A 20,999-nucleotide genomic window follows, 5' to 3' on the forward strand; every position below is an offset into this window, starting at 1 on the left:
TGCTGGTGGAGCCACTGTGTACATACATTACATTACTTATCCTGTACTGATCCTGAGTTACATCGTGTATTATACTCCAGAGCTGCACTCACTATTCTGCTGGTGGAGTCACTGTGTACATACATTACTTATCCTGTACTGATCCTGAGTTACATCCTGTATTATACTCCAGAGCTGCACTCACTATTCTGCTGGTGGAGTCACTGTGTACATACATTACATTACTTATCCTGTACTGATCCTGAGTTACATCCTGTATTATACTCCAGAGCTGCACTCACTATTCTGCTGGTGGAGTCACTGTGTACATACATTACATTACTTATCCAGTACTGATCCTGAGTTACATCCTGTATTATACTCCAGAGCTGCACTCACTATTCTGCTGGTGGAGTAACTGTGTACATACATTACATTACTTATCCTGTACTGATCCTGAGTTACATCCTGTATTATACTCCAGAGCTGCACTCACTGTTCTGCTGGTGGACTCACTGTGTACGTACATTACATTACTTATCCTGTACTGATCCTGAGTTATATCCTGTATTATACTCCACAGCTGCACTCACTATTCTGCTGGTGGAGTCACTGTGTACATACATTACTTATCCTGTACTGATCCTGAGTTACATCCTGTATTATACTCCAGAGCAGCACTCATTATTCTGCTGGTGGAGCCACTGTGTACATACATTACATTACTTATCCTGATCCCGAGTTACATCCTGTATTATACTCCATAGCTGCACTCACTGCTGGTGGAGTCACTGTGTATATACATTACATTACTTATCCTGTACTGATCCTGAGTTACATCCTGTATTATACTCCAGAGCAGCACTCACTATTCTGCTGGTGGAGTCACTGTGTACATACATTACATTACTTATCCTGTACTGATCCCGAGTTACATCCTGTATTGTACTCCAGAGCTGCACTCACTATTCTGCTGATGTGGTCACTGTGCACATACATTACATTACTTATCCTGTACTGATCCTGAGTTACATCCTGTATTATACTCCAGAACTGCACTCACTATTCTGCTGGTGGAGTCACTGTGTACATACATTACATTACTTATCCTGTACTGATCCTGAGTTACATCCTGTATTATACTCCAGAGCTGCACTCACTATTCTGCTGGTGGAGTCACTGTGTACATACATTACATTACTTATCCTGTACTGATCCTGAGTTACATCCTGTATTATACTCCAGAGCTGTGCTCACTATTCTGTAGGCCTCACAGCTGAAATCTTCCTGTATTCCCTGCTTATTTAGTGTCTTGACTATAGGTTTCTCTGGTGACACCAGTCTTTGTAATCTAAGTTACAGCTTAACTAACTTGTTATGGAGTGTTTGCTGACTATTTCCAATATCAATCAGAAGAATTGTGAATTATTCAAATTGTAAATTTGTAAATATTTACAAAGTGACTTTACTATGTAGAATGTATTGATATATAACCTATTAAATGACTTTCAGTAGGTGAACATATGGTTAGATCTGAAATCTACAATTCTGTTCTCTGCTCCTTTGCCACAGACTACCAAATACCATTTTGTCTGCCCGTGCTGTTACTACAGAGGTGGCAGCCAGGTGCAGGGGTCAGTAACCTTGGGCACTCCAGCTGTTATGAAGCTACAACTCTCAGCATGCCTTGACAGCCAAATGCTTTACTATTTCAGCCAAAAGCTGTCCGCGCATGCTGAGAGTTGTAGTTTCACCACAGCTGGAGTGCGGAAGGTTGCTGACCCCTGGTGTAGTCTTGTTGAGGAGCGTCTGGCAGGAAATATGAGCGTCATGTAGCAGATCTCAGCGCCTACGCTTTAATACCAAGAAGCTAAACCTCAAGCTCTAAATCTTCCGCCAGTCCTCACGTGACGTCCGTTATTATAAAGCCGTACACGTGTGGGAGGAGCTAACTCCCGTGACATTTGCCCTGGAATTGCTTAAAGGCGACTTCTACTGAAATGTATCTTCTTCTATGTCATAGAGACGCATTGAAACACAAAATTGTGCACACGCCAACTATTCCATTTCGTTAGCGCAATTTTGGAAAGAATTCTGCAATAATTTAGCAAATAGACCCCACCTTAGACGGACGTCGGCAGAGACTTATCAATAGTGTTGCAGGTTGTATGAATTTACTAGTAGGTAAAAATGGCGCCAATTGCAAATTTATTAAAAATGACGCACGTGACCTTACGTCTGCCATAAATTTACACCAGTATTATGTGCAAAGAAATGGTGCGCGTCTTAAATAAATATGGCGCCATTAAGTAGGTGGAAAAAAGTATCTGAAACACATTTTTAGCAGACATTTTAACAGAATTTAGGCGCATTTAATCTTCCTAGTTGTTTCTGCTTAATAATGACGTCCGCAACGACGAACCTGGAACAAACCGGATGCCATTTATTATGCTTCGCGTAAGAAAACGCATGGGGAGTTGAACCTCCTCTACGCAAGTGAATATAAATTAAATCCGGTGTCCACCACTATGAGACTTGCTTTGGTAGTAATATATATATATATATATTAGTCTGATGTGGCTCGTTACTTTCCAGTTCATTACCAGTGATAGACTCTGGCACGTGGTGGTAGCTGGGAGGGGGCACTTACATGTTAAGGAAGAATTGGAGTTCATGAAAGGCATTTCCGTGGTCTCTCCGCTTTACCCAGTACATTGAGGGTTTACTAATCTGCTATAACCAGCACAACCATGAGTGGGAATACTACACATGCTGCTAACCTCAATGCCAGTGCATAGTTTATATCTAAGACACAGTCTACCACCCCCAAGACACGTCCAGTCAATCAGGTATGGCGTCTGCAGGACACAGGACATCAGGACTCTCATCGTCCTGGATGATGATGTACTTTTCTTTGGGTGACTCAGGCTGAGGCGATGGAGGATAATCCGGGGAGGACGGAGAGTTGGGTGCACCAGAGTCCTCATCTCCCACCCTAACCACAGTCACATCATCGGACTCCTCCTGGATTAAGACATTGAGGCCCTCCAGATCTGAACAGGTCATGCCCGCAGCATTGATAAATGTTGGGTTGACTGGGGATGCCTGGCTGTGGTCCACATTATTCCCTACCAGTTCCTCATTTATTGGGTCATTATCCGTCTGTGCTGATGAAACGGGTAAAACCGTTTCTTCTTCATTGCACCGAGAAGCCCTCGTCGGAGGAGAGGCTATTAAATTGACATGGCTCAACATCTGGAGCTGGTTGTTTGTCAGCTTCCTATCTGGATTTGTAGCATTCTCTGAAGGAGTCTCTGTATCGTCTTTGTCTTGCAGCCTTTGCCCGACTTTCTCCGTAATGAACGTCGTTGCTGGATCGGCCTTGGACGGGCTTTCCGGCGTCTGATTGTCACTTTCTCTCGACGGCTCGATTGAAAGCTGCAGCACAGATATTGTTTGGTTCTTCTGTATAATGAACTCGTTGTGTTGCTTCTTGTGACTGCGCAGAGAGTCCTCTCTCACGAACGAAGCCTCGCAGAGGTCGCACGTAAAAGTTTTTTTGGCTTCCACTTTGTTATTTTTCCGTGCCGTGGACTGCCTTTGAAAGTTGCCTTCTGTCTTCTGCGGATCAGACTTTTCTTTGACTCGGTCCCCGTGTACTTTTTTGATGTGGGTGGTCAGGTTGCTGCGCTGTTTCGTGTCGAATTTGCAGAAGTGGCATTTAAACGGCCGGTCGTTGGAGTGGATCCGCTCGTGGACTTTCAGAGCCGCTCTGTTAGCGCAGGAATAGCTGCACTTATGACACTTGACTGGTTGTTCCGGTAAGTGGGAGCGTAAATGTTGCCGTAGATCGGCTTTGCTGCCACACTGAAACTCACACTGAATACACTTAAACTTGCTCTCGGTGTTATGCTTCATCCGAATGTGCGACTTCAAATTCCCCTTCATCGCACAATAGAAATCACAGAACTCGCAGCGGTACGGCTTCTCCCCTGTGTGGACCCGCATGTGTCTCTTCAAGTCAGAGTTAATCTTAAACTTGGAGTTACAGAGGATACAGTGGAAAGGCGCGTCTCCTGAAACAGAGCAGAACAAAACGGGAAGAAAGTGCGAAACGCGTAAACTTCAAAACTAAAGGGGGTTTTCTGAGATCAATGTAGTGCCCCACAATCAGCAGAAAGAAGGAGCCACTGAGCCCTAATAAGCATTGAAGGGGCTGCTGTCCCATTCGTTCTGCGGAACGACAGGGGTCTTGTGGTTGGCCCCCCCATCAATCACATATTGATGGTAACAAGACTTATAAGCTAAGCACCCCCCAAAAGGCACGTAGAAATTGAGCCTTCACGCTAAACAATTGTCTAATAGTGCACAACTTTTAAGGATAACTTTATAACAATACTAGAACAGAGCCTTCCCATTAACACCAAATATATCGAAGATCAATCATAATAATAACTTTATATTGCGGCAACATATTCTACACCGCTTTACCGTCCGGAGATGCAATAAACATCCAAAAACACCAATCACTAAAAAAACTGATAAACAAAGGGAGAAAGGACCCTCCACGTAAAAGCTTACACTCTATAGGGTCTCAAGTTTTGGGTCTCCCAGATGCTGAAGATGACTCTCCAAGGCCCGGATCACACACGCAGGTTAGATGCAGTTTTCGGCTCCAATTTTTTTTAGCCAAAGCCAAAAGTGGATTTAAAATGAAGGAAAGTTATAAACAATAGACTGATGTGTTTGGCTAAGAAAAAAACGGAGCCAAAAACTGCATCAAAACTGTGTGTGTGTGATCTTGGCCTAAGGATCTATTCACACTGTGTTGTCAAGTAGCCTTTTTTTCTGTGATTTTCATGAAATCTCACAGGATGCCATGCACGAGCTCCAAGAAAAGCTAGAAATAAACAGGTCATTCACTGCATATGGACGACATTTACCCAGCAGCTGATCGCAGGAGTCCAGGGGTCCGGTATAAGCAATGGCTGTCTGTGTGACGCATGTGCACTCAGCCTGCCAGAGCAAGAATCAATCTTTGTTGGGGGGTCTCCAATGTGGGGGAACACCTTCTATTAGTCTGCCTGTGAAAAGGTGGGCGACCTCCATAATAAAGGGTTTATTTCTAGAAGCTGCAGTGACTTTGTGAGCAGTTCTCGGGGAGACGAGTCGTCCATCTCGCATCCAGTGGGTTTGTTGAGCAGTTTGAGGAATAACGAAGCAGATTTTTGTTATTTTTGGGTAAACTCTTAACCTCTCGGCAGGCGCCGCTGCGGTGTAAATTGATGGCTGCTTTCATCCTGCGCTCCCCTCTATATACATTCAAAGTGCATTTAATTAAAATATCAGTAGGGGACCAATTTGCTGTTTTCCTTTAGATTTTAACTTTTTTTTTTTCCCCTGAAATTTATTCATCTAATAATGAAGAATATCCCCGTTCTGTAAACAACGCGCTGAAGTTGGGGGGATGTTCAGCTAAATTTCACACTTAATCGCACTAAAAGCTTTAGTATGCAGATCAAACGCACATCAATATGCATTTAGATTATTATCCTCCTCAGATGGGGGGGGGGGGTTAGATATAAGTGTATATATGTACAATCTAAGTGGTTTACTTCCCCTAAAACAACAAAATTTGGATTAACGGCATCTGCAATTTCTTGAAGCTGTTTAACTCCTTCCTACCTGATGCTTTTATATTAATTAGTTAGCGAAAAACAAATCTAAAAGTTCTAAGGACAAGTGTGTGAGTTTCGGTTTAATGCCGGATTATAAGGCAGCTGGTATCAGGCAATTACTACAGGGCTGCAGATTTACACTGTCTATTTAAATTGATGATCTAACTCTAGGATAGGTCTTCAATATTTAATTGATGGGTGTCCGATTCCTACCCCCTCCCTCTGATCATCTGAAGGGCCGTGTTCCCTTCATTGTTTACCAGGTACACCGCCGTACATAAGGTTGTGAATGAGTCTGGTCCTGCAGCGCTGGGACTGGGCTGCAGTGAGCTGCATTACCAGACCTAGCCACAACTGTATGTATGGCGCTGTGCCTGGGTAAACAATGAAGGAGATTCGGCCCTTCACTCAGGTGATCACAGGGTTGGCTGGAGTCGGACCCCCAATGAAATAATAAGGACCTATACTAAAGATCGGCCATTGATTTTAAAGTTACAGAAAACCCCTTTTAGCTGTGGTGGATGGAAAAAAATTATCCAGTTAGTTGCTAAGTGAACCCTTTGGAATGACCTGGATTTCTGCATTGATTGCTAATACAATGCTGTCTGATTTTTATCTAAGTCACAATTATAGACAAGTGCAATCCACACAACAGTTCATGTCTTTTATTGAGCACATTAAGTGAACATCCACCGTGCAGGGGGGAAAGAGGGGTGAACCTCTTTGTAATGGCTAATTGGCAAAAGGTGTTTCTGTTATGGAGATGAGATTAAAAGTGTGGGTTTCACAGGTGCCTTGTCCATTACATAAAGGCACACGAAACCTGGTTACTGACAAATCTGTTATTTCCAAGAAAGATTGGTTAGTGTGAACCGCGCCTGGAGGCAATTTTTTTTTAAAGAAGACCTTAGAAGATGTGTTATAGAGACGCATTAAGCTGGAAAAGTCTACAAACGCATGGCTAAGGACCTGGGTGAATCAATACATGGTCAGACAAATTGCCTACAAATGAAGGAAATGGCAGACTGTTGTTACTCTCCCTCAGTGAGCGTCCTGTTGAGATCACTCCAAGAACACAATGCACAATCCTGATAGAGGTGAGGAAGAACCTGAGTAGCAGCAAAAGAACTACAGAAAACTCCACAATCCGCAAAAAACCTCTGTCCATGTGTCCACTGCGAGAAAAACAAGAATGGTGATCATGGAAGGACACCACGAAGGAAGACGATGCTGTCCAAAAAAAGAGTTCAGCCCGTCTCAAGTTTCCCAGAGACCATCTGGATTAAAAATGCTTCTAAGAAAATGTTCTATAGACAGATGAGAAAAAGTAGAACATTATAGAACAAGTGCACAACGTCAAACCAAAACCTCATCCCAACTGTGAAGCATGGCAGGGGGGGCATGGCGGAGGGGGCATCATGATTTAGGGTGCTTTGCTGCCTCAGGGCCTGGTGATCATTGAGGAAACAATTAATTCAGAGACGTATGAATTTTTTTTACAGGAGGGTGTAAGGGCCGCAGTCCATGACCTCAAGATAAAGAGACGTTGGGTGATGCAGCAAGACAATGACCCAAAGCAAATAGACGAAATCATGGTTGAAGAAGATTTGTGTTTTGCAATGGCCGAGTCCTGACCTTCACCCTATCGAGATGCAGTGACATGACCTGAAGAGTTCTGTGCACGCAGGACACCCCAGAAATATCCATCTACTGAAACGTCTGTGCAGGAGGAAAGATCCAAAACTCATCCCCAACGTTGTGTAAAACTTATTTGCAGCTACAGAAAACGTTGGGTCGAGGGGATTGCTGCTAAGGGGGGATCTACAGGTTATTAAATTCACTTACTTTTTCTCCCTGCACCGTGGATGAACACTACAATGGTTTGTAGGTTACTAGTTTAGATACATTGTGTTTGTCTATAATTGCAGAAATCCAGGTCATTCCAAAGCTTTGCAACGGTTACATTATTATTATTAGCACAGGATCTATTGAAATGAATGGACTGTCCACGTACTCCACCGACATGTTGGATCCACAAGAGTCGCTCACCACATTGGCCGAGAGTGTCCTCCCTCTATTACCGTAGAATTCCCTAATAGCACATTATAAATGGGTTTTCTGACACCAAGTATAGCATATACATGTGATACTATATGGCAGCAATATGATGGGCATGAGATTTTTGTTGCTCCTCTATTGTAGTGCCCATATTAGAGACAAATGTAACTAAATAGGCAACCTATTATTGGATTTGGCTGCATCTTGCCCCTCTCACCCCTTAAAGGGCAGATAAGAAAAAAAAAAAAGATGTTCATACGTCGCAGATATTTTTGCTTTATAAAGGGTGATAAATACATGTAGAGAAAGTAACATTAGCTATTACCTCTGCCTGATACCAACAGCCTCCTGGAAATGTGGACTGTATCCATAGAAAAGAGCAGCGCTCCATAGTGCAGTCCACACCCTCCACCCAGAGCAACGGACATAAGGGGGGGGTTTAGAAAAGGCCGACCAGACATGACCAACAAATCTCCCATCAGGCTTAGCATTATACTGAATAATAATGACATGCAAATAAGGGGCCCAATGGTCCCAGTACAGGGGCAGAATTACAGGACCTTTAAAGGGGCAGTGAACCTAAAGTCCGCAGCTTATAACAGTGCAGCAGCGTAATAAGAAGAGCGGCTGATATCAGTCACGCCAATGATGGAAATGTCTAGAGATTCTCGGCCCTGGACATATGTGATATAAAGTAGTGGTCATATGGGGGCAAGGAGCCAGCCTGAGAGGGCTGATAACAGGAAGCAATAGACTGTAATCCTCTGTCCTACAGAATCCCTCCCAGCCTAGTAATAAGAGATACTTATTAGAGATTCACCTGTCCTATAGTCAGCCTCTCCCCAGCCTGAAAAGGCTGATAACGGGGAACAATAGATAGACCGTGTTTAGTGTCCGGCTCAATGCACCGTTATAGGATCGTTTTATTTTTGGAATAAGCATAAAACAACAACATTATTAGGTCACATGACATTAATAATAATTACCAATATTATACTACTGATACATTGTAACGAGTTTAGAGAATCTTTACCTGAATATTTAGCAGGCTGGTTATTTTATGTCAGTCCCATTAACAAACCGCAATAATTTGCTAACTGACTGACGCTCCGTGTAGCCTGCTGTATTTTTTTGCGTTGCCCCCACTGTTTACAGCAGCAATTGACGCTCCATATGGGATTTGTTGCCCATTATATTCTGAAAAGTAGTGAAATCTCGACAGTTTACATGGAGGCTCTTACCCGTGTGTGACCGCAGATGCACAGTGAGCTGGCTGGAGTTGCGGCTGGCGTATGGGCAGATCTGACACTTAAAGGGGCGCTCATCCGTGTGAATGCGCTGGTGTTTGCACAGGCTGCTACTGTCTGCGGCGCTGTAGTCACACTCCTTACACTTATATGGCTTCTCTCCTGTGTGTGATCGCATGTGCGTCTTTAGCTTATCCTTCCGGCTGAAACACTTCCCGCAGGTCTCACACTTGTGGGGTTTGTCTCCTAGAGGGGGGGATGAGAATAACATTGGGAGAAATGGAGATTCCTTTAAAATAACATCTTTTGCATTCAAGAGTTTATATCCGAGGATGGGCCAACTGGGAGGCAGTGGGGGGATGGTGGTGCCGCTGCTTCTCTGATTTATTGACTCACCTGCTTATTCATAGAGTGATTGTGAGATTATATATATATATGGGGCCAATTTATAACGTTCAAATGGGTTGCCCATGACTGGACAACTGATGACCTATCCACCGGATAGGTCAACAGTACATGATCGGTGTGGGTCCGACACCCGGACCCCTCACCGATCAGCCACTCCAGCAGTTGGCTCCGGTCATGGAATAGCGGCGGAGCTGCAGTATTCAAGTTAATAGGAGGAGAGCTGCAGTTCAGCTGCATGTGCTGCTTACGGCTCCGTACACTTCATAGTGTGCAATAACATCCGGTGCCCGCAGGCAACCAGAGCAGCTGATGGGTCCAGGTGTCAGAGACAACCCGTTAGCCCTTTCACTGTCAGAGATGTTTTTAATTGAAAAAGATGGGGACGTATGGGCACCACAATGTATGAAAGAAATCTATATGGGGTGCTGCAGTAACCTGCAAAAAATATGCATACTAAGAGATAGGAAAAGGCTCATGTAAAAAATTGCGCACACCCAAAATAATAAGAAAGGGATACGAAAAAACGGGAATGAAAAGACCAAACTTTATTATGAACTACATACAAAATATAAAACCATTTAAAAAAAAGATGTTTTTTAATGATCGGGACTGTAATAGGCCATGATGATGAGCGGCATCTGGATCGCAGAGATTTTTGGTCCCTTCAGTTCTGGGGATTATGTAATGAGATGTACATATAGACATAAGTGACGCGTATGAACCCTGCACATACAGAACTTGTATTATTAGGATGTGTTGTGTGTTTTAGGCTCTGCTTGGGTCAGACTTTTAGCCACAAACATGACTTTTACGCATTTTTAACACAACACTTTGATGCAATATTGCATGAAGGCGCACAGGAGTGTAAAGGGCTGGATGCCGTGTTGACAATATTTCGAAACAAAAGTTAATGGTTTCCTGTAGGAAGCAGCCACCATGTCAATCTCTAGACCCTGTGTAGTGATTTCATGCACTAATTGTGTGTTGTGTCTACAGATATTATATCCAGATAGGAGGGAAATGCTGCTTCAAGCATCCAGTGATGGCAACGTCGCGCACAGAAGAAGCCACAACATGATATTTACTATAAATGACCAATCATTCTGATCAGGGATGTATCTGAAATCAACAGCAATATATATATATATAGACACACACAAAACAGGGCGCAGTCCATAATAATCATAATGCTAATAAAATAAACCAGTGCTTATGGAAACCGTTCTAAAAATGTTACATTTAAGGTAAAACATGTCCAGTAATATCTGATATAATAGTGCCTGACCTCATCTTCCGCCAATACCTGTATGAGTCCTCAAGTGACGCTCCATGTCTTTCATGCCATAAGCCGTCTTGAACGGACAACCTAAATTCAGAGAACGGAAAGAAAAACATGTTACTTTACTTCTTATAGCGATTATCTACTTTATATTACACTTTATATATTATGTTTATTTATAATATAGTTTGATTTATATTTATGTAGAATATTATACTTTATATATTATATTTTTTATATTATACATTCTGTTTATATTATATTTATATTACACTTTCTGCTTTATATTATATTTATTTAAATTACTTTCTGCTTTAGAAATCTCATTTCTATATGCGCAAGACATAAGAATACAATAGAGGGGGTGGAGCTAAGCAGGGGTGGAGCTAAGCAGAGGGCCATTCTTGCTCTGAAGGGCCCGGTTTGTACTAGCATTACATGGATAGCAGAGTTGATAGTAATGGGCGCTGAGTAACCCTTCATTTACCCTGTATTAGAAGCTTACCACTCGCTACCCCTGGCTATAACAGGTGATCACTGAGGTCCCAGCAGCGGGAAGCTCCCATGATCAGTTCATCAGGGAAGTGGTTGCTGGTATTTTTACAGTAAGGCTAGAGTTACACAAACGTGCGGAATCTCGGACGTGAAAAACGTGAATTTTTCACGTCCGAGTTGCCCCCGTGCGGGATCCGTTTTCACGTATCCCCATAGACTTAAGTCTATGGAGAGATCCGAGAAAACTGAAGAAAATAGGACATGTTCTATTTTTCAACGGACCCTTCATACGGTCCTTTGAAAAAACTGTCGCGTGAACGGCCCCATTGAAAATCCATGTGACGGCCGTTGTTTTAATGGCCGTCAAACGGACGTAATCTACATTTGTCTGAATTCGGCCTAAAGGTCGATTCACATGCGCCAGATTTGTCGCAGTAGTTTTTTTAACTGTTAAATACATCTGATCGTGGTTTGCAGAAATCCCTTCACCTGCTGCAGAAACATCCCCATTCAGACGTATGGAAAAGATTTAGGCCCCATGCACGCAACCGTAAAAATTGTCCATAATTGCGGACTCTAATACAGTCCGCAATTACGGACCCATTGAGTTCTATTGGCCGCGGACACCTTTCCGTATCGCTACGGATGGGTGTCCGTGCCGTAGCCAGAAATTATGAAGCATATCCGTTTTTTCGTGTTTTACGGGCCATGCTCTCATACTTTGTATGGGAGCACGGCCTGAAAACGGGGGCGGCCGTCAGCAGTGATTACTGGCACGGCCGTGTGCATGGGGCCTTAGAGAAATTTCGGCAACAAATCTTCCGCATGTGAATATACCCTAAGGTCCCATGCAGACGACCGTATTTTTCATCCGTAATTACGGACCAATTCATTTCTATGGGCTACGGACACATTTCGGGTGTCTGTTCTGTAGAAATGATTCGTAAAATATAGAACCTGTCCTATTATTTTTTTTAAATCAAACCAATTTTATTGATACGAACACATAAAAGAAATAACATAGTAACATTCACATTACAATTTTCCAGCATCGTATACAATAATGACAGCATATCAGAAAATCCCCAACTTCCCCCCTGTCCCCCCTCCCCGCACGGCCCCCCACTATATCTCTGCCCTTTGTTTCTAGCAACAATCCTGGCCAGAGCACATTTCTCTTATCAAGTTTCCCACCACCCCTTTTTGCTCCAGACTCTACCACCTCCAGTTCCTCAGACAACTCTCACCCTTATTCTGCTCAGTTCAGGTGACAGCACCTCAGGACAGGCCATCCATCTGCTCCATTGTTTCTCAAATTTTTTTTCCGTGCCCCTTTTAGAAAATATCTTATGCTCCATCAGGATATTATAGTTCACCATTCCTACAATTTCCCTCATCCCTGGTGGCTCCGCATCCAGCCAGTGTTTAGCAATACATTTCCTTGTTTGATATAATATCTTGGCAATTGCCATGCTTGCCATTCTGTCACTCTCCAATTCTCCCACTGCTCCCAACAACATAACTTTAGGGTCTGCCACCAATTCCCGACCATATACCTGTTTTATCAGATCCAATATTTCCCCCCATAGGGTCCTCAGAGCCTCACATGACCAAAGAACCTGTCCTATTATTGTCCGTAATTACAGCACGGACTTCCCATAGAAGTCTATGGGCGCTTCCGTAATTACGGACGGCTACGGATGTGCACCCATAGCGGTCTGTAATTACGGAAGAGTTGCTAGGCGACACCAGGTTTGCAGATGTTGGACATCATTTGTGGTTTCCTTCTTTTTGCGGATCCATATATACGGATGCACTACGGACCGTATTTGCAGATAAGTTGTGGATCCATATTTACGGACAGTATTTACGGATGGATGAAAATACGGTCGTGTGCATGGGGCCTAAGAGAATAATGTAGAAACGATCGGCACCTGGGTAGTGGCAGCTTTGCTTCTTCTGGGATAAGGAGGCAGACACTTTCCTGGAGCGACATTTCGTGGCTATGGTGACGCTCTGAGAGGCCGGCCCTTCACTCGGCAGGAAGGTTTGATATCCGTGTTCAAAGACAAATTCGGGAGCAGAAACTGAGAAATAAAACAATGTGAATTATAGCTGATGCTATCGGCAAACCTCTAGACGTCTCCGCTGTGCTCCCCCAGACTGTCCCATCTAACCCGGCACCTCATCACCTTTCACTATGGGGGTCCGACTCCTCTGGAACTACCCAGATGTGTTATTTATGACTCTTAAAATGCTTTCCTGGTTGGATAGTATTGAAATAATAATATTAACACATAATACATGGGAATACATTGCTGATCTCAGAATTTTACTCTACACTAAAACTGACAAGCAAAGACGCGAAACAAAACCCAAAGCCCATTCAATAAAAAATAGTACTTAATAAGGCCGGCGTCCACTCTATATAATTAATAAAGCTTTATCAGTGTATAATGAACAGTTCTGCATCTTTCTAATAGACTTTGTGTGTAATTTCCTTACCATTTTCAAGAACTCTGCTAGCTGTCAGTGAATAGGAACATCCAGAGGCTGAAAACCTACACTGACCTAGCTCTGCTCGCACAGCGTTTGTTACAATGTATCAGTGATGACAATCCTTTGTAAGCTGAACACATCTGCAACACAAATCTCTCTCCTGTCCTGATAGGTTGCTACAATGTATCAATGCGGATAAAATGTGAGGACCAGGCTGTTTAACTCCCAGATGATCCCTTACTTTAATACACTGTAATCACCTCAGTAGTAGAGTGAGCAAGACTAGGTTAGGACAAGTAAACAGGAACGTTTCCAGTTATTAAAAGCAAGCAGAGATGTTGAAAGTATTGAGAATTTTTGAAACAATGTACATTAGAAAGTTGCAGAAGTTTTCTTTATTCAATGACTAAACTTTAGTGATATGAGACTGGAGGAGCCATAAATAGAAGTGTGTCCATTGTTGGTGTGTTACCCGTCGTTGTAATGGGATCAGCAGAGGTTTAATATGGTAGAAATATCTCAATCTTGTTTTCCTCTCAGCAGAGAATTATCTGTTTTCTTGGATTCCGTATAAACACATGCCGGCTTACCGGTGATAGTCTGAGTCTCTGACGTGATCGTCCGCGCTGCATTCTGAGATGGGGTCACTGTTTCCGCTGTTATAAACTGGACGGCGTTCGCTCCTCCCGTGGTGGCGCTGGTAAGATGGCAGACACTCTGCTTATGTGCCACAAAAGCATCCAAATTATTGAACTGGGACTTGCAGAGGCCACAGATGTGTATGTCCGCTGTAAGTTCCACCAGCACTGTGGCCCCCCCTGAAACTGGACACAATAGAAAGGTAATGACACGGCTGCACATGTATTATCGCTTATATGGCAATTCCCTACAATTTATTATACCGTTCTATAATTTTACAATATGTGACTGCACTGACCAGCAGTGGGTTAACTACCGCTGTAGCAGCCATAGTGGCTGCTACAGGGCCCGCGGCATGAGGGGGCCCGTGCCGCCCGCCGACAGATAGACAGACTGGGGGACAGGATCACCATCTGCAATGGTCTTTGCCTGAGGGTCTTCAGGACCACACAGACATTACAATGTCAAAATCAGAGGTACCTACTGACAGATATCTAATGTGTATGAAACTACATGTCCCATGATGCCTTACCCAGGTGGCAAAGAGTTATATAGATTATTCCAAATTGTGAGCAGGATACTAGAGAGACACACATGCAGGTCTAAGGCCCAGGGGAGGCTGCAGACTGCGCCCTGTGCAGCAGCATTCAGCATGTCACAGCAGCTGCTGACTCCAGCCCTCTGCAGGGAGGAGCAGAGATGATTGGTTGGTTATGGTCTGACATCATCTACAGGAAGCAGAATACTCAGAGCTAAGCAGATTTGAGGTAGTCACCCAGTACGTTCCTGGATTGTTACTATGCAACATTATATTTTATTATTCAGAAACCTACAAGAGACGGCGGCAGCAGCAGCATCTCTGATTACAGGAGAGTTACATAATTACATAGTACGGCTGAAAAAAGACACATGTCCATCAAGTTCAACCAAGGGACGGGAAACATTTCTACACACAGGAGCTGATATTTTTTTGTTCTAGGACATTATCTTTGCCTTTTTTGCAGCATCTCCTGTCCCTGCTGTGACGGCTCCTGCGGTGTCTCCTGTCCCTGCGGTGACGGCTCCTGCGGTGTCTCCTGTCCCTGCTGTGACGGCTCCTGCGGTGTCTCCTGTCCCTGCTGTGACGGCTCCTGCGGTGTCTCCTGTCCCTGCTGTGACGGCTCCTGCGGTGTCTCCTGTCCCTGCTGTGACGGCTCCTGCGGTGTCTCCTGTCCCTGCTGTGACGGCTCCTGCGGTGTCTCCTGTCCCTGCTGTGACGGCTCCTGCGGTGTCTCCTGTCCCTGCGGTGACGGCTCCTGCGGTGTCTCCTGTCCCTGCTGTGACCAGCTCCTGCGGTAGGCTATTCCATAGATTCTCAGTTCTCACAGTAAAAAAGACTTGTCGCCTCTACAGGTTGAACCTTTTTTTCTCCAGACAGAGGGAGCGCCCCTTCTCTTATGAGGGGGTTTTACATGGAACAGGATTTCACCATATTTCTTGTATGTGCCGTTCATATATTTATATGAGTTAATCATGTCGCCCCTTAGTCGTCTCTTCTCATGGATTAATAGGTTTAATTCTTTTACTCTTTCCTCATAACTTAGATTCTCCGCGCCCCTTATTAGCTTCGTTGCTCTTCTTTGTATTTTTCATCCTTTCTATGAACTGGAGCCCAGAACTGAACTGCATATTCTAGATGAGGCCTCACTAATGCTTTGTAATGTGGTAATATTACATCCCTGTCCCGCAGTCCAGGCCTCTTATAATACACGACAATATCCTGCTGGCCTTTGAAGCAGCTGATTGACATTTTGCTGTTATTTAGTCTATGATCTACGAGTACACCCAGATCCTTCTCAACAAGTGACTCCCCCAGTATAGCCCCCTCTAGGACATATGATGCTGCAGATTATTACTCCCAGTGTAGCCCCCCCTAGGACATATGATGCTGCAGATTATTACTCCCAGTGTAGCCCCCCCTAGGACATATGATGCCTGCAGATTATTGCACCCAGATCCTTCTCAACAAGTGACTCTCCCAGTATAGCTCCCCCTAGGACATATGATGCTGCAGATTATTACCCCCAGTGTAGCTCCACCTAGGACATATGATGCTGCAGATTATTACTCCCAGTGTAGCTTCCCCTAGGACATATGATGCCTGCAGATTATTACTCCCAGTGTAGCTCCCGCTAGGACATATGATGCTGCAGATTATTACTCCCAGTTTAGCCCCCCCTAGGACATATGATGCTGCAGATTATTACTCACAGTGTAGCTCCCTCTAGGACATATGATCCTGCAGATTATTACTCCCAGTGTAGCTCCCCCTAGGACATATGATGCTGCAGATTATTACTCCCAGTGTAGCTCCCCCTAGGACATATGAGGCCTGCAGATTATTACTCCCAGTGTAGCTCCCCCTAGGACATATGATGCTGCAGATTATTACCCCCAGTGTAGCTCCCCCTAGGACATATGATGCTGCAGATTATTACTCCCAGTGTAGCTCCCCTAGGACATATGATGCTGCAGATTATTACTCCCAGTGTAGCTCCCCCTAGGACATATGATGCCTGCAGATTATTACTCCCAGTGTAGCTCCTCTAGGAAATATGATCCTGCAGATTATTACTCCCAGTGTAGCTCCACCTAGGACATATGATGCTGCAGATTATTACTCCCAGTGTAGCTCCTCTAGGAAATATGATCCTGCAGATTATTACTCCCAGTGTAGCTCCCCCTAGGACATATGATGCTGCAGATTATTACTCCCAGTGTAGCCCCCCCCTAGGACATATGATGCCTGCAGATTATTACCCCCAGTGTAGCTCCCCCTAGAACATATGATGCTGCAGATTATTACTCCCAGTGTAGCTCCCCTATGACATATGATGCTGCAGATTATTACTCCCAGTGTAGCACCCCCTAGGACATATGATCCTGCAGATTATTACTCCCAGTGTAGCTCCCCCTAGGACATATGATGCCTGCAGATTATTACTCCCAGTGTATCTCCCCCTAGGACATATGATGCTGCAGATTATTACTCCCAGTGTAGCTCCCCTAGGACATATGATGCTGCAGATTATTACTCCCAGTGTAGCTCCCTCTAGGATATATGATGCTGCAGATTATTACTCCCAATGTAGCTCCCCCTAGGACATATGATGCCTGCAGATTATTACTCCCAGTGTAGCTCCCCCTAGGACATGTGATGCTGCAGATTATTACCCCCAGTGTAGCTCTCCCTAGGACATATGATCCTGCAGATTATTACTCCCAGTGTAGCTCCCCCTAGGACATATGATGCTGCAGATTATTACCCCCAGTGTAGCTCCACCTAGGACATATGATGCTGCAGATTATTACTCCCAGTGTAGCTCCTCTAGGACATATGATGCTGCAGATTATTACTTCCAGTGTAGCTCCCCCTAGGACATATGATGCTGCAGATTATTACTCCCAGTGTAGCTCCCCCTAGGACATATGATGCTGCAGATTATTACTCCCAGTGTAGCTCCCCCTAGGACATATGATGCTGCAGATTATTACTCCCAGTGTAGCGCCACCTAGGACATATGATCCTGCAGATTATTACTCCCAGTGTAGCTCCCCCTAGGACATATGATGCTGCAGATTATTACTCCCAGTGTATCTCCCCTAGGACATATGATGCTGCAGATTATTACTCCCAGTGTAGCTCCCCCTAGGACATATGATCCTGCAGATTATTACTCCCAGTGTAGCTCCCCCTAGGACATATGATGCTGCAGATTATTACCCCCAGTGTAGCTCCACCTAGGACATATGATGCTGCAGATTATTACTCCCAGTGTAGCTCCCCTAGGACATATGATGCTGCAGATTATTACTTCCAGTGTAGCTCCCCTAGGACATATGATGCTGCAGATTATTACTCCCAGTGTAGCGCCCCCTAGGACATATGATCCTGCAGATTATTACTCCCAGTGTAGCTCCCCCTAGGACATATGATGCCTGCAGATTATTACTCCCAGTGTATCTCCCCCTAGGACATATGATGCTGCAGATTATTACCCCCAGTGTAGCTCCACCTAGGACATATGATGCTGCAGATTATTACTCCCAGTGTAGCTCCCCCTAGGACATATGATGCTGCAGATTATTACTCCCAGTGTATCTCCCCTAGGACATATGATGCTGCAGATTATTACTCCCAGTGTAGCTCCCCCTAGGACATATGATGCTGCAGATTATTACTCCCAGTGTAGCTCCCCCTAGGACATATGATCCTGCAGATTATTACTCCCAGTGTAGCTCCCCCTAGGACATATGATGCTGCAGATTATTACTCCCAGTGTAGCTCCCCCTAGGACATATGATGCTGCAGATTATTACTCCCAGTGTAGCTCCCCCTAGGACATATGATCCTGCAGATTATTACTCCCAGTGTAGCTCCCCCTAGGACATATGATCCTGCAGATTATTACTCCCAGTGTAGCTCCCCCTAGGACATATGATCCTGCAGATTATTACTCACAGTGTAGCTCCCCCTAGGACATATGATGCTGCAGATTATTACTCCCAGTGTAGCGCCCCCTAGGACATATGATCCTGCAGATTATTACTCCCAGTGTATCTCCCCCTAGGACATATGATGCTGCAGATTATTACTCCCAGTGTATCTCCCCTAGGACATATGATGCTGCAGATTATTACTCCCAGTGTAGCTCCCCCTAGGACATATGATGCTGCAGATTATTACTCCCAGTGTAGCTCCCCCTAGGACATATGATGCTGCAGATTATTACTCCCAGTGTAGCGCCCCCTAGGACATATGATGCTGCAGATTATTACTCCCAGTGTAGCTCCCCCTAGGACATATGATGCTGCAGATTATTACTCCCAGTGTAGCGCCCCCTAGGACATATGATGCTGCAGATTATAACTCCCAGTGTAGCTCCCCCTAGGACATATGATGCTGCAGATTATTACTCCCAGTGTAGCGCCCCCTAGGACATATGATGCTGCAGATTATAACTCCCAGTGTAGCTCCCCCTAGGACATATGATGCTGCAGATTATTACTCCCAGTGTAGCGCCCCCTAGGACATATGATGCTGCAGATTATTACCCCCAGTGTAGCTCCCCCTAGGACATATGATGCTGCAGATTATTACTCCCAGTGTAGCCCCCTAGGACATATGATGCTGCAGATTATTACTCCCAGTGTAGCTCCCCCTAGGACATATGATGCTGCAGATTATTACCCCCAGTGTAGCTCCCCCTAGGACATATGATGCTGCAGATTATTACTCCCAGTGTAGCCCCCTAGGACATATGATGCTGCAGATTATTACTCCCAGTGTAGCGCCCCCTAGGACATATGATCCTGCAGATTATTACTCCCAGTGTATCTCCCCTAGGACATATGATGCTGCAGATTATTACTCCCAGTGTAGCTCCCCCTAGGACATATGATGCTGCAGATTATTACTCCCAGTGTAGCTCCCCCTAGGACATATGATGCTGCAGATTATTACCCCCAGTGTAGCTCCCCCTAGGACATATGATGCTGCAGATTATTACTCCCAGTGTAGCTCCACCTAGGACATATGATGCTGCAGATTATTACCCCCAGTGTAGCTCCCCCTAGGACATATGATGCTGCAGATTATTACTCCCAGTGTAGCTCCCCCTAGGACATATGATGCTGCAGATTATTACCCCCAGTGTAGCTCCCCCTAGGACATATGATGCTGCAGATTATTACTCCCAGTGTAGCTCCCCCTAGGACATATGATGCTGCAGATTATTACTCCCAGTGTAGCTCCCCTAGGACATATGATCCTGCAGATTATTACTCCCAGTGTAGCGCCCCCTAGGACATATGATGCTGCAGATTATTACTCCCAGTATAGCTCCCCCTAGGACATATGATCCTGCAGATTATTACTCCCAGTGTATCTCCCCTAGGACATATGATGCTGCAGATTATTACTCCCAGTGTAGCTCCCCCTAGGACATGTGATGCTGCAGATTATTACTCCCAGTGTAGCTCCCCTAGGACATATGATGCTGCAGATTATTACTCCCAGTGTAGCTCCCCCTAGGACATATGATGCTGCAGATTATTACTCCCAGTGTAGCTCCCCCTAGGACATATGATGCTGCAGATTATTACTCCCAGTGTAGCTCCCCCTAGGACATATGATGCTGCAGATTATTACCCCCAGTGTAGCTCCCCCTAGGACATATGATGCTGCAGATTATTACCCCCAGTGTAGCTCCCCCTAGGACATATGATGCTGCAGATTATTACCCCCAGTGTAGCTCCCCCTAGGACATATGATCCTGCAGATTATTACTCACAGTGTAGCTCCCCCTAGGACATATGATGCTGCAGATTATTACTCCCAGTGTAGCGCCCCCTAGGACATATGATCCTGCAGATTATTACTCCCAGTGTATCTCCCCCTAGGACATATGATGCTGCAGATTATTACTCCCAGTGTATCTCCCCTAGGACATATGATGCTGCAGATTATTACTCCCAGTGTAGCTCCCCCTAGGACATATGATGCTGCAGATTATTACTCCCAGTGTAGCTCCCCCTAGGACATATGATGCTGCAGATTATTACTCCCAGTGTAGCGCCCCCTAGGACATATGATGCTGCAGATTATTACTCCCAGTGTAGCTCCCCCTAGGACATATGATGCTGCAGATTATTACTCCCAGTGTAGCGCCCCCTAGG

General features: G+C 44.7%; 2 protein-coding genes across 2 annotated transcripts in view; one reads left to right on the top strand and one right to left on the bottom strand.

Annotated features, from left to right (window-relative positions):
* The window catches only part of TSHZ2 (teashirt zinc finger homeobox 2), an 863,437-nt gene that overhangs the window by 365,553 nt on the left and 476,885 nt on the right, over positions 1-20,999 (top strand). The gene's annotated exons all lie outside the window — the stretch shown is intronic.
* The window catches only part of ZFP64 (ZFP64 zinc finger protein), a 34,048-nt gene continuing 15,249 nt past the window's right edge, over positions 2,201-20,999 (bottom strand). Inside the window, exons 2-6 of the mRNA XM_075845456.1 lie at positions 14,234-14,467; positions 13,079-13,231; positions 10,674-10,736; positions 8,957-9,208; positions 2,201-4,055 (exon numbers count right to left, since the gene is read on the bottom strand). Coding sequence (XP_075701571.1) covers positions 2,821-4,055; positions 8,957-9,208; positions 10,674-10,736; positions 13,079-13,231; positions 14,234-14,467 — 1,937 coding nt within the window. The 3' untranslated portion in view covers positions 2,201-2,820. The remainder of the gene's footprint in view (positions 4,056-8,956; positions 9,209-10,673; positions 10,737-13,078; positions 13,232-14,233; positions 14,468-20,999) is intronic.

The sequence above is a fragment of the Rhinoderma darwinii genome, chromosome 13 (assembly GCF_050947455.1).
Source record: "Rhinoderma darwinii isolate aRhiDar2 chromosome 13, aRhiDar2.hap1, whole genome shotgun sequence".
Classification (NCBI taxonomy): domain Eukaryota; kingdom Metazoa; phylum Chordata; class Amphibia; order Anura; family Rhinodermatidae; genus Rhinoderma; species Rhinoderma darwinii.